This window comes from Falco peregrinus, chromosome 3 (genome assembly GCF_023634155.1).
Source record: "Falco peregrinus isolate bFalPer1 chromosome 3, bFalPer1.pri, whole genome shotgun sequence".
Lineage (NCBI taxonomy): Eukaryota > Metazoa > Chordata > Aves > Falconiformes > Falconidae > Falco > Falco peregrinus.
Window position 1 is genome coordinate 37,514,524 of NC_073723.1, and position 14,344 is coordinate 37,528,867.

General features: G+C 45.5%; 1 protein-coding gene across 1 annotated transcript in view; it reads right to left on the bottom strand.

Moving 5' to 3' along the window:
* Positions 1 to 10,343, bottom strand: part of ZBTB10 (zinc finger and BTB domain containing 10) — a 32,258-nt gene extending 21,915 nt beyond the window's left edge. The window contains exons 1-2 of the mRNA XM_055800104.1: positions 9,066 to 10,343; positions 1,279 to 2,176 (exon numbers count right to left, since the gene is read on the bottom strand). Coding sequence (XP_055656079.1) covers positions 1,279 to 2,176; positions 9,066 to 10,004 — 1,837 coding nt within the window. The 5' untranslated portion in view covers positions 10,005 to 10,343. The remainder of the gene's footprint in view (positions 1 to 1,278; positions 2,177 to 9,065) is intronic.
* Between the last annotated feature and the right edge of the window lie 4,001 nt (positions 10,344 to 14,344).

Sequence of the window (14,344 nt, forward strand, 5' to 3'; positions counted from 1 at the left end):
AAGAATTTCTTTCAGCCTTGTTTTTCAACAAAACTAAGGGTACAGGAAGAAACTAACATCATCCCTCCTTCCACCAAAATAAATACAGGTTCCTAGACCCTCCCAGAACTGAGGTTGCTTTCCGATCTCCATTTTGTCCCTGGAATACCAAAATATCTGGAAATACTCTATACCCACAAATATGAGTGCCAATTTTTTTTTTTTTTATTGCCCTCAGTTCTACCCCTTGAACCTCACAAACAGAGGATATCCACAGTCCCTTGATGTCTGAAGGGGGCATACATTTTAAAATGCTCAAAAAATACACACATCTAAAAAAGCCTGTTCCAGCTATGTCTCAAATCCACCCTTAATTTGACTCCTAAACCGTGGTAAGTTTTTAAAACTGCTAATTCATCTACATGATACAGGTAAACAGCAGTACTTAATATACACTTCAACTATTCATACAGTATAATAGTAATTCAAAAAATAAAACCCTGAACTTAATTACATTGCCCCAAACCCCAATTACACTGTGAACAGTCTGCTTATAATTCTTTGTGTGACCATATTTGTTTAGCAAACAGATGTTTAATCTTATTCTAGCATTTACATTAACCACAGAACCTTAAGGAAAAAAATCCTATTATTTCAGTCACTCTCAGGATTTGTTTAAAGAACAGTCCAATAAAAAGATACTCCCTCCACTACATGTCATCGTGGCATCTCTTTCCAATCTGTTTCACAAATCTGCTTTAAGTGTTTCTATTATACTAGTCACAATTACTCCATTACGTAGCCTCCCAGATACCCCTACAATAAACAGCAGCATAAAGTTGAATTCTCTTTCTGGGTGACACTCAGGTAAGGGAGATTACCAGAAAAGTCTTTTGCTAGTGTAAGGAAGGAAGTTAAAGGTCTTTTTGCTCTACGCAACCAGCTAACGTCCTTAACCACCAGTTATCACTCCTTGATTTTATGCCTAATAGCAGCTACAGATTAAATGTAAACAAAAATTTTAGTTTCTACCTGCTTGGTAAGGATCCCCAACTCAAGCATCAAATGCGAACAGCATGTTACACACTGCACAGCACAGCACTGTCATTCCATTCTCTAGCCAAAGATACACTGCTGTGTCCCAAGGTGGACAATCAGATTACCGATTTAGTAACCTGATTGGTGTGCTGAATTTACTAAAAGATCCTATCCAACGTATTTTATAAAAGTTACATTGTCATGTACTTTATTCATTAATTCAGTTTTCACATGACATGATTGACATTAAGTAATATTTACCTGCTTCTTCTTTAATAAATGACAAATCTTCTTCCGGATACGGGACTGATGGTTGCAACACTGAGCAATCTTCTGAGTTCTCTTCAGTATTAGGTGGTATATTATAAATAAATCTCTTTGTAGTTTGGTTTTTCCTTCTTGCTTTTCCAGGCTCTTGAACTGATTGACCCTGTGCGCCCATGTCATTCCATACGAAAACTTTTCCCTCACCTTGAGATTCATTTTCAGCCATTTCAGGTGAGCTGTCCTGGACCCAACTGCAGTCATTCATTTGGTAGCTTTCCATTTGGCCCTCATCAATAGAGTAACCATCATTCTCAGTTTTTATGCTACTTGCCAAGTTGGTAAGGTTCCGTGTTGCCCAGAAGCTGGCAACTTTCTGATCCCTTGGAGACAAACCATCCCTACTAACAGATCTTCTGTTGTAATCCACGACAACGGTCTCTGGAGCTTCTGATTTTATACTTATGTTTAAGGCATCTTTAATGAAGTTGCGGCAGGACTGGACAACCTCCGTCATCTGAAGGTAGCTGGCCACTGACATGACTTCAATGGCATTTTGGCTCGTAAGCACGAGGTTACCAGAATATAAGAAGTCCAAGATGACAGAAAAACCTTGAACAGCAACAACATCTAAATAGGTAACAGTGGTTTGGTTACGGCTTTCTTTGTTTGTAAAGCAATAGAGAGTCTTAAAGAAGCGGCTGCCTGCAACCAGGATGTTCTTGTGAGCTCTGAAGACCCTCCCGCTCACCACAATATTAACATCACAAAGAATGCCTTTCTTCCTCTGCTCATTGAGCTCTTGCAGGAGCTGATAGCAGTAAGAGTTCTCATTTGGCCTGCTGTTAAAATCACAGTATCCTTCATTATTCAGTTCTGATGGTAACTCCGATTCCTGCAATTAAAAAAAACCCCACAACCATAATTAGCGTTTAATGAATGCTTTCCTTAGTCCAACACTATAATAAGGATATGAAAATAAACTGAGAACACAAATAAAAAAATCATATGAATGAAATTAACATTCTTGGTCATAGAGGCAGGAATATGTAATTAAAAAAACACTTCTGAAAACTAACAATCACGATATCATTCTGCACCCTCCACCTCCAAATTTGAACCAACACTAGCAGAATGGCCTTGAGGGCAAAGGAAATGAAATTTCAGCCAAAAGCAAGGAAAGATTTGAGTGTGAAGTACTTGTTTGTCTTAAGCCACATACATTAAAGGAGTCTCTTTCCAAAGATTTAAATACATGGTTCTCACATATCCAACCTCCCATTCTTCCCTAAAAACCGCCACTTAAACGGGCAAGTAGAACTCTGATAACTGATTCAACATTTTCTCATGCTCTCCCAACCACAGAATGCTTTAGGTTGAAAGGCACCTTAGAGATCATTTAGTTCCAGCCCCCCTGCCATGTATGTCTTAAAGAAAACATGTTACTGTAGTAGTTATAATAGTAGATGTATTCCTTACACAGTTCTACAAATTAATCATTTAGTCTTTATTTTCTGTTAGTGGCAGGTTTAGGATTAAATAGCAGTACTGCCTGACAAATTGACAGAATGTTGCAGGCAACTAAACAGAACTTCAGCTTCCGTTACATTATTTAACCAAGACTTTCTTCAATCAAGCTCCACTGAAACTTTCCAGTAGCAACACCTTTAACTGGTACATACTTATTACACAGACAATGTGTACTTGTGTCTCTATGACATTTTCAAGACATGATCTCAAACGTGGCTTCAAAATTTTGCTAAAAGTAGTATCAGACAATCCAACACCAAGAAATTAGTTGTTATTAAAGATTAGTTCAGACAGTGAGGCTGCTAAGTAACAGGAGATCTGAACTAGATATGACAGCATTTAGAAAACTTGTAACTGATGTTCAGACAATGATGATTCAGAGTTCCAACAAAGCAGCAGCTAGGACAAAGCAGAAAACAACACAGGCTGATGTATTTGAGACCATACTTGTATCAATTAACATGTACTGCCATCAAGAGCAGCAACAATGAGAGAGTCTTTTCCATACTGGATCTCTAAAACTCTCTCTTCTTTCCCAAGCAAATAAGAACAGTTCAAAACTGGCTGGCTCCAATATGGTTTAGGAAGAGAGATCAGATTTCATAAATGATACCATTATTTTCTCCTCTTGTTTCCTAAAACTCCTCATAGATTTGGGGGATTGAGGTATCATTAAAAGCTTGACTGCCTCAACATTACAGGTAAAAATCAGCATTAACAGGTAATGTTAATGCTGTCATGAGCCCATAATCTCTACTGGCACTAAAATATATATTGCAGAAAAGTACTACGCTTAATTTGGGACTACGGCAGAAACCAGCCATATATACATATATATATAAAAGGTCACTTTCTACCACACAGGAATTGGTGCATTAAATCAGTACTCACACCTCAAGTTAAAATGCCAGTGTGGATCACTGGGATGACAACTGAGGCTGTAACTACATCCTCTAAAATAGTATTTACATCTATAAGCAGCAAATACTACCCAGCAGAACCAAAACAGAAACTACTGTTTCAGCATCTTCTGCAGGCATTCCAGTTTGTCACATTCAAGTTGCTCCTAAATCTCTACCCTTATGTGACAACAAGCAAGAGATCTTTGTCCAACTTTGGCTTAATTTTTTCTGCATATGCTCCAACATACCCAATTACTCTTCCATATCAGACCTCTGAAACAGGAAGTATGTCCCAAACGTGTGACAGCTAATGGAGAAGCACTGTGTAGTTTCAACACACCTTGGATGAGATCAAGACAAAAACTATCATACCCTAAAGTGTTGTCACTCAAGTTAAAGTCAATCATCAGTGACTTGCACCTCACACAGTAAATGTTAGGTATGATAGCTGACCATTCTCTGAAAACACATTAAGCACTACAATTACTATTATTTTTTTTAATTCTGCAGTGGTTTGGAAAGGAGCTGCAGATCACAAATGTGCTACAGAAACACAAGGCTGAAGTCTTCATTATGAGAAGATCAGAAGGCTGAGTGAAAATAAGAGACATTATGTAACAACTGTCCAAGCTACAGGGGTGTGTACGGGGGAAGAGATCAGTATTACAGCTTTACAGAAATGGGTGCATAAGCATTTTAAAAACTGTAATACTGGAAAAGAACTGTTTAACTGCTGGTATGAGAATGCCACATCTCAAATGAAATGAAAGCCCCAACATCTGAACAGTCTTCAAGCCTATGTACACCAAACGTGACAAGTAGCATTAACATTTACTGTGAGAAAAAAATAATATCCCTTGGAGAGTTTTAAACATCTCCCCTTTGTACAGGAGAAGTACAGTACCATTCAATCAAAAGTAAATGCAGAAAATAGTTACAGAAAACAAAAAAGCCCCTTTATTTTCAAGCTTTTGTTACTTATGCTGCACTCACGGCACATCATAAGGGTACTGTTTTTCAGATGAGAACCAAACACTAATAACACTTGCTTAGAAGTCAATATATTTTCAGAATACAGACCAAACATGCCCATCACCTAAGTGATCTAACACCAAACCACCTTATCCTTTAATAAAAACTGACAGGAATTCTAGAATCAAAATCAGGACTACTTCAGTTTTACCTGTGGAATCTACAGCATTGTAAGCCTGAAAAGCTTCTCGCTGTAGGTGAGATTAAGAAGCAGTCTAACAGAACAGAGACTGCTCAAGGAAACAAATACTGTGCTCAGTTTCAATGAATTAAGAGTCATCTGAATACACCCAAAGAGAAATTATTATTTCGTATATATAACTCACTAATTAAACTTGCCTAAAAGCTAAAAGGAGCAAAAACAGATGATCAAAAACTGCTACAGAAACTTTTCTTTCTCCTCCTGTGCCATCAGCATACTGTCTCCTGGGAGCAATGGGGGGTGGGGAGGGAGGCAGTGGTGAAGAAAGAAAAAACACCACATAAAACCCCCAATCTAACCATAAATTCCATCTCAACTGTATGTATATGAAAAGTAGTTATGACACATTTTTGTAATCCCTTCCCCACTACCACACCTTACTCTATATCAGTTCCCTATGCCCCCAAATTAATCTCAGCCTGAAAAATGGATCCTCTAACAGAAGTGAACTATCAGGAGCTTCTTAAGCATGTGCAGCTGCAGAGGAAAATTATTTCAAAATATGGTTCTATCAACTGCACATATGATGCTCTGCTGCTGTTTTACATGCTGTATCACTGCTCACAGAAAACTCGACGATTTTAAACTGTTCAGTTAAGTGCCTAACATCCAATCAAGTAGTTCAAGCTCTGGTAAAAACACTACATAAAAATATGGTAAATTATGATCCTTACCCTGAAAGCCTGACTTCCTCCTCTTTTTTTTTTTTGCTCTGCGCAGAGTAATTCAAGAAATTAACTTAGGACACTATAATGCAACTCTTACATCTGAAGAACTTCTATTCATCACTGCTCACAAAGCAAACAAATACAGTTCACATGGAAAAAATAACACATCAAAGGCCTTCCTCCTTTTGCAGAGCTTCTGCTTTAAACCAACATGCCTGTTAGACTAGAGAAAGCTTTTCTGGCAGTATTTCCAAAGCTCAGCCTCAAATTATGTCCAGAGAGAAAATGTTTTAAGAAGCTGCTTTAAGGGGTAAAACCCCCAGCAGCCAATAAATCTGCATCTTACAGATCTAAATTAATCACAGAATGAAAATCTTTTGCTGTGATTTCCCAGTAAGTGTCTATTTCTTAAGATTTTTTTGCAACACAATAGCCCATTCATTAAAAAGAAGAACCCACAAAGGTAGTTTCAAGCCAATTATAATTTTCCTTAAGCTTTACTATGGAGACATTATTTTAAAAACAAGAACAGAAAAAAAGTCAAGATTTTCATCTTAGAAAGCAGCACTGACTGACAGCTCAATACCCTTGAATTACAGCAGCTGCAACCACTTGTGATGTATTTTGGCATTCCAAATTAAATGTATCCCAAAAATAAACTGAAATCATCACTCATTTCCTCATGAGTGTAATATCCAACAGACCTATAGAAATTTCCACTGCTTTACTGTCTTAACACCTACAATTTCCTTTTTGCACTTGAACAGTGGCACTATGCCATATGTTTATTAGCAGCTGCTAAACATGCCCTGCAGTTGAAGCTTGTCAAGTCAAGAAAACATGTGTGTTGTCTCTAAGACAAAGGCTGAAAGATCTCTCCCAAGTTTCATTAAATCTAAATGGCTTTGCGGCCTCATTATGTACGTTGGAAATATGGTCAGGGTACAAATTACCTACTTCTGTTCCAAGTATCTGGTACATTAAGGAAAAAATGGGATTATTGTTTTGGGATTAATTTAAACATATGTATCAAGAGAAATTCAAGTGTTATTGAAAGTGTTAAAAGTGTATGGAAATTAAACACAAAAGCAGAAAGAAAACAAAGGGTCTTAATCAGATTTTTCAATAAAGCAAGTATAACCCAAAAATGCACCACAAAAAAACCTACACAGATGTTTGAAAAATTGCAATTCCTTCCCTTGTGAGAAGTTTTAAATTGAATTGTAATTGCCCAGGGATGCATCCAGCACTGTTTTCCACTTGAAAACATCAATCTGTAAAGTTACTTCACAGAAGCTTACTTTGACCAAACCTTACCTTTAATACAGTACAAAAGAACCACTGATGCATCTCATCTATCCTACTGTTTCATTTATAATTAGTTACTTACAAATATTTTTTCTTAAAACTATCAGTGGTATAAAAGCAATAGGACAATAAAAGGTTAATCTCAAAATAAACATTCGGGGTGGTGGAAGGGGGGAGAGAGTATTGGCTTGCATGTCACAGTAGCCTAGAATTTAAAGAAGTATTTAGTGGTCTTATGACAGACTGGGTGTAGGAAGACAGAAAGAAAAAGTTAGTCAGTTTAATAGGAAAAACTGCTTGGAATATGTTTTATTTACACACAGCTTGATGGGGGTGAGAGAAACTTCTGAGTGTGGCATGAATTAGCAACACCTAGTGACACTGGAGGCTACAGTGACAGGACATACCTTTACGGGGTAATCATTCACAACTCAAAAGTTAGAAACTAGGCAACAAGGTGGCAAGGAATACACTGCAATAACATTAAACAAGAAAAACATTTTCAAAAATATAAAGAGTTAAAAGAAATAGGGAATTAAAGTTTCAAAATTAGAAACACGTATTTCAAGCAAGTTTGGCTAAAATACTGCCGAGTGAATAGCAAACCCCAGATTGGAGGAAACCGATAAGATGACCTACTGCCATGAAATGCCTGTAACAATACCTGCCTTAGAAATACATTTACTGAAAAGGTAGTATTATTTATCTTGAAGGTGAGCATCGCATGTGTAAATGCAAAAATAGTATTTTTGGATAACTGATATTCATGCACCACAATATTTTTCAACGCGCTCTAATAAAATCTACATTCACCTAACATTTTATCTGTCATTTTGACATCCTCCCCAAACATTAGAATCACATATTAGAAACACAGCTCTTGTCCAAGGTACCCTGAGCTCCTTAAAGCCTTCAAGCAATAAGCTCAATTTAACTACTGCGCAGCAATTTGTACTCGACACATTTATCCAACCAAGGTGAGCGTTTAATAAAAACCGAACTCTGAATAGCGAAAAACAGAGCCATCAGGAATTAGTTTTGGCTAACAGCTCAAGTTCAACCTAGCAGTTCAAGTACCAGCCTAACCCGAAGCACATTCATTAGCTTGTGCCCGCTGGCAAGTTTAACGCCAGCTAGACGACCTGCGTGAACTTTTTGCAGCGCACATATCCTTAGGAGGAAAGGCTACAGAAGGCTGGTGATTCAACACGAATATTCTTTAGGAGCTTTGTATCCACCTACGTTCTAGAGTTAGCCCTGCCTTATTCGCAATAGCTGCCAAGAAACATAGTAATTTTAAGTTCAGCGGGGAACATGATGAGTTTCGCTAGTCCTAAAACATTAGAGGAGAGCTGGCATATTAACATGGCTTTCAGGAAACCACATGTTTATCTCGCACACCAAGCGACACTGCAGACTTCTTGCTCAGTAACTCAATCTAAAGCAACACAATCGGGGGGGAAAAAAGATTTAAACGAGAAGGTCTTGACTACACAGTTAACCGACTAGTGCCCTGGGACCACGCCGTTAAGAACGGCGGAGCAATTCTAATTTCACGCTGGCAAGTACCCGTTTCACACGCAGCCGGACACTACCCTCCCTTCCCCGGTACCGCAGGAGGAAGTTGTAACGAGTGTTTTTAAATCACTGCTGCAACACTGGTACGCGTACGCAACTTTTTCCCACATTGCCGGTGTATCTTCGCGAGATAAACAGATGAACTAATGAAAACGGCACCCGCTACCACCGAACAGGTGACGTTACAGCCACAAACAATAGCTGGTGCAACCGCTGCCGAGCTGCACCAGGGCAGCGCTGTGCTTGCCCAAACCCAGCGGGACAGTCGCCCCGAACGGGAAAGCGGAGCGGACTCGCCTCCCGCTGCGGAGACGGCGTGCGAGAGCAGCACGGCGTGCCCGGGCCGCCGGGCAACAATAAACAGCACAGGAAGCCATTTAAAGAAGTTCACACACGGGGGTATCAGGTTAAAACAAAAAGAAAACACAAAAAAAAACCCCAACAAAAAAAAGAAAAAGCCACCTACGCGAGAGGGAAGGCCGGCCTCCCCGCGGGACCCGGCCGGGTACGTCCCCCCTCCCCCGCCCCTCCTCCGCCACCCGGCCCGACCGCCGCGTCCCCTACCTGCTCGGCGCTGACGGGCTCGTTTAGGCGATGCTCGGCGGAGAGGTGGTGCCGCAGGAGCAGGGCCCGCTTGTAGTTGCGGGTGCCCTTGCAGAGCTCGTCGTGCCCCCCAGGCAGGGCCCCGCCGGCCATGATCAGCTCGGGAGGGGCGGCGGCGGCCGCGGCAGCGGTGCACCAGGCGCAGGACATGAGGCCGGTCTCCTGGCAGTAGTAGAGCCATGGGAACTCCTTGAGCCAGGAGCCCTGGAAGGAGATGTGCAGCTTCTGCAGCAGCGACTTGGGCCTGGCTAGCGGGAAATGCTTGATGCTCTCCCCCTCCCCCGCGCCCACGCTGCTGCCCTCCGCCTCGTCCCCTCCGTCGCCCCCAGACCGCCTGCTGCTGCTGCAGCTGCCGCCCTCGGCGCCGCTGCCGTCGCCCAGGCTGCCCCCTTCGCCGTCCTCCTCGTCGTCGCTGCTGTCACTCAGGGATCCCCCGTCCTGGACCAGCTCCTTCCCCTCCAGCAGGCCCTCCGGCTCCAGGCCCTCCGCGCCCTCCAACTCCATCTCCTCGTCCGCCCCCCGCCCATTGAAGTGTTTCCGCGGCCAGGCCGGGGCTTCGCAGCCATTGTTCGCGGCGGAGGGGGCGGCCAGGAGCCCCCCGCCGCCCCGAAAGGCCAGCGTCCGGCGGTTTCTCTCGGCGAACATGGGGCCGGCGGCGGGGGGCGAGACCGCGTCCTGCGGCAGCAGCAGGTCCTTCTCGTCGGCGGCGCCCTCCAGCTCCTCGGCCTCCAGCCCCTCCAGCTCCACTTCCTCGTCCGCCCCGCGCCCGTTCAGCGGCTCGGGGTCCTGCCGGTCCCAGGCCTCGGCCGCGCCGCCGGCCCCGCCGCCGGCCGCCGCCGCCGCGGTGACCAGGCCGCCGCCCCGGAACGCCAGCGTCCGCCGGTTCATCTCCGCGAACATGGCGCGCGCGCGCCCCCCGCCCGCCGCCTCCTCGCGCCCCTGGCCCGCCGCTCCCCGCCCGGCCGAGGGCTCTGCCCGCGGGAAGGGGGAAGGAGGCGCCGGCTGCCGTGCGGGAAGGGCTGGGGTGGCGGCCGAGAGAAACGGAGTCCGGCGGCTCGCCCCCCGGCTCCGGCCTAGATCACCGCCGCAGGCTCCCCACAATGGATCCCGCTCGGCGGCGCTTCCGTCCCAACAGGCCCCGGATCAGGTCGAATGGCAAATGAACAACGGACTGCTCCCACAATGCACCGGGAGAGCCACCGCAGGGGAGGGGGAGCGCGAGCGGGGGGCGGGCAGGCGGGGGGCCGGCGGGGCGGGCGCGACAGCTGGGGCGCGTCACGCGCCCCTCGCGCCGCCCGCCCGCCCCGCCGCGCCGCGCGCGCCCCGCCCCGCCCGCCCCGCGGCGGGCGACCCCCCTCCTCCCTCCCCCCCGAGGGGCCGCGGCCCCCCCCCCCCCCGCTCCGGCGCGCAGGCGCGGCAGGCCGGCCGCGGGTCCCGAGGGGCGAGCGGCGGGGTGGGGGTGGCGGCGCGGCCGAGCCTCCCGGGGCTGCGCGGCGCGACCGGGTGCGGCGGTACCGTTATAGCCGCGGCGCAGGCGCGCGGGCTGCCCGCACGTGCCGGCGGGGCGGGTCCCGTCCCCTCCCTCCGCGGGGCGACGGCTCGAGGCGCGGCAGCGTGCGTGGGGGCGGGCGGAGGTGGGGGGTGCCGGGCGGATGGCGAAGGGCGACTCCGCCGGGCCCGCCTGCGCCCCGCACCCCCGGGCGACGAAGGGGAAGGGCGAGGGGACCGGCGGGCCGGGGTACAGAGCAGCTCGGTGCGCGGAGAGGCGGGAGGGGCACGGAGGGACGGCAGCGGCGGCAGCGGGGCGGGGGCGGGCGCGCCGCACCCCGCGGGGGTCAGACGCCCGGCCCGCCCCTGCGGAGAAGGTGGTTCGGTGCCCCGGCCCCCCTGGCCGCTCTGCGGCGGGGCACGGTGTTCGGCGGCGCGGGCTGTCCCCTGCGCAGGTCCCGTCGTCTGCTCGGTGGTGTCGCCTCCCAACCCCTCTGGCACCCCCGATCTGTCCCCTGGAGCGGGGCAGAGTGATAAACGGAGCGAGCCTCGGTGCCGTGCAAACACCGCTCGGCGGTCGCGGATCTAAACCGCAGCCCCCCCGGCCTGCTGTGAGGGTCGTTAACTGCGTCCCCGCCGGCCCCAGGGCAGTAGGCAGCGGATGCCCGAGGGCTGTGGGCGCCTCCAGGTGAAGCGCGGCGTTGTGGCTGTCGCGTAAGGCAGCTGCAAGTACTCGGTCGTAAAAAAAGATGCGGCTCTCCCCTGGCCTGGCGATGCGCAAAGGTCTGCGGGAGCTGGCTTCGGCTTGCGCTTCGGAGAGGACTTTGCAAGAATACTATAAATGCTATAAATACAAACTGCTGCAACCAAGAACGCGTTCCTCTTTCTGAAGTGTTCCCTGGGAAAAGGAGACCTTTGGTAGAAAAATTTATACTTTGGAAAGATTAAGGAAATCTTTCTAAAATTCTCAGGGGGAGAGGAGGGTCGGGTCTGTCGTGGAGAAAGACACTGTGAAGGGCAGGATCACGTTGCCGGGAGAGGAGCAAAGATGGTCTCAATTTGGGCAAGGGGGCAGAGGAGTGATGGGAGACAGAAGAATTTTGAAATTTGCTGTGCCTCACTGGGGCACAGGGTGGAGACAGGGATTCAGATCTGGGTCCGTGAAAGCAAAGGGTTCCCCGTGGCACAGCCTCCATAAAATACAAAGCAGACCCGTATTTCGTAAAGTTTTAGGCTTCGTAATGTATCAATGTTTTTGCATTCCTCTGGCGCTTGGTCCTTGCCTGTCAGCATTTGTCAGCTAACTAGCGCCTCAGCACTTACCTACATTAGAATTTCTTACCCATTTTATAATTTTAAGGAGATGTTTGGTGTGGTAGATTATTTCTCGCTGTATGTTTAGTGGGGATTGCAGTGAGTGTATACAGAGAGTTTACATTAAGAATCCCTGCTGGGATTCACATTTAGAGAGCAGGCTACTTGTGATCTCGGGAAATGTAACCGGCACCCAGGACTGGTATGTTTAAAACCTACGGAGTGGACATCCAGGAACGAGCTGGGATAAGATAGATAGAAGAAACGGTAGGATCATGAGCTCTAGGGTCCCCATTTTGGAGTGCAAAGAACTGTTACTTGATTGCAGCAGGTAATCTAGAGTGCTCATGAATCGATACAGAATCATAAAATAATTTAGATTGCAGGAAGCCTCCAGAGTTCACTCAGTTCAAAGCACGGCCAACCTCAAAGTTACCATAGGTTGCTCAGGGAGCGCATCTCAGACTCTCATGGACTGTTTGATGAGAAGACCTTTGGTAATAGCTCCTCCCAAATCATCTCATCATGCTTTTGCTTTGTCAGCTTGCTCAGGGGATTCCACCACTGTGCAGAGCACTCAAGAAAGGGAACTTCGCCGAATCATTGTGGCTAATTTAGTTGGTCTGTAATGGCTCTGTCTGTAATGGCAGAATTGAGGTTGTGTTGGTCCATTTGATAATTCCATTTTGCTGAAGTGTCTTCATGGACACAGGTCTCCCCAGGTAATCTTAACTTTTGCATAACTTTTTTTGTCACTGAATAATTTGCAAAAATTTTCAAACCACTTAATCTTCACTGCAGAAATTCTTGATTTCAGACTGCTTTGTTGCAAGAAGGTTTTTTATTGCATTCATGATGGGACTAAATATTTTAAAAAGCATCATGAGATGCTGTAGCAAAAATGCATTTATTTTGTATAAACTTTTAATTTGCTGTTTCTTCATCAACTGTTTTTCAGTTCCCCTATCTAATTCACATGCTGCTAAGGTTCGTAAGTAAAAAGTAATCATTGATGTACACTTCATGGTAATTTTTTAACATACCTTTTTCACCCATAGTCTCTTGAGAGTCAGTAGTACTTACTGCCAAAGGTCATAAATTTGGACAGCAGCTAGAATGTCTTTGCTTTTCCACTCTTTCATAGGACAGTATAGGAAAGAAATCCTTAGAGGTCAACTGTCTTAGTCCTGTAGATAGAAAATGCTATTTTGTTCAGTCTGAAACCTAATTCTTCAGATGGAACATGCAGCTTCCTTATTTCTCCAATAGTCCTTTGGTTCTTTCTGCTTCTTTCTCCTATGTTACAGAAAGACATAAAAATCTCCCACTGTTCATTGGGAAAGAATCATACTGATTTGGCTCCCTGCAAATGAAAGGCTAGGGCTTCACATGAGAGAGCGGAATTAATAATTGATACATCATGGTATCTACACTGCTGCAGTGTGGCATTTTGCTCCAAATCTAGAATAACCCAAGTCTAGACTATACAGGTGCCAGTCACTGGTAGCACTTTGTGCAGGGTACATACCCTAGGAAGTCATCGCTTGACACTTATTTTTGTTTTCCAGGATCTAAAAATCCGATATTTAAAAATAAATAAGTAGGCAAAATGCCATGAAAGGGAGTGAACATCAGACAAAATTCTCTTTATCACTCCAGCTGTATATGTATCTGGGGAGAGTGGTTTATAAAACTCCTGTGTGCATTAATATTGTCACTAATCAATTCCATATTTAATACTGCTTCTGTATATGTACTAAAGCCCATTCTACCAAAACATTTAAATCTGTGTTTGTACATTCTGCTGAATTAGGGTTTCAATGAACAAATTGCAAGCTTCTACACAAAGAATAGGATCTTTTGCTTTTAGATGATAAAACACCTTGTGGAAGACTGAGGATTAAATTTTTATACCTGCATGATGCCTGATGTAGAGTACTCGGTTGATTAGGGACAGTGTATTATCCATAGGGGTAGTGAGCTTGTTGCACACATCCAGTGTCTCCTTTTGTCACAGCTGAGGAGAGCTAACTCTTACAGAAATGAGTGAGGAATAAATCATGCCCTGAGAGACATGTTGCAGTTCTAGCATATACCAATCATAGCATTTTCAGCAAAATATTACTGACACTAACAGCATGTTACATCTGGAAAGATTTCTGTCCTGAAATTCCTGCTGTGAACCTCAGAAATACTTTTGCGATCAGGCTGACTCTTCCAAGATAGCGTCTGAAACCGATGGATTGTTGTCCTATCCCTAGAGCACATCTCATACAGTAAGGAAGAGTCAAGATTTTTTTCAGAGGGACTTCAAGTTTCACTAACATGGTTTCTGTGTTACTGGAAATCAATATTCCTGGGCATATACTCCTGCATATTGATGGATTTTGGAAGCTAGAAGATCACTAATGGGAGAGGAGGCTCTTTTGTCTCTCAAG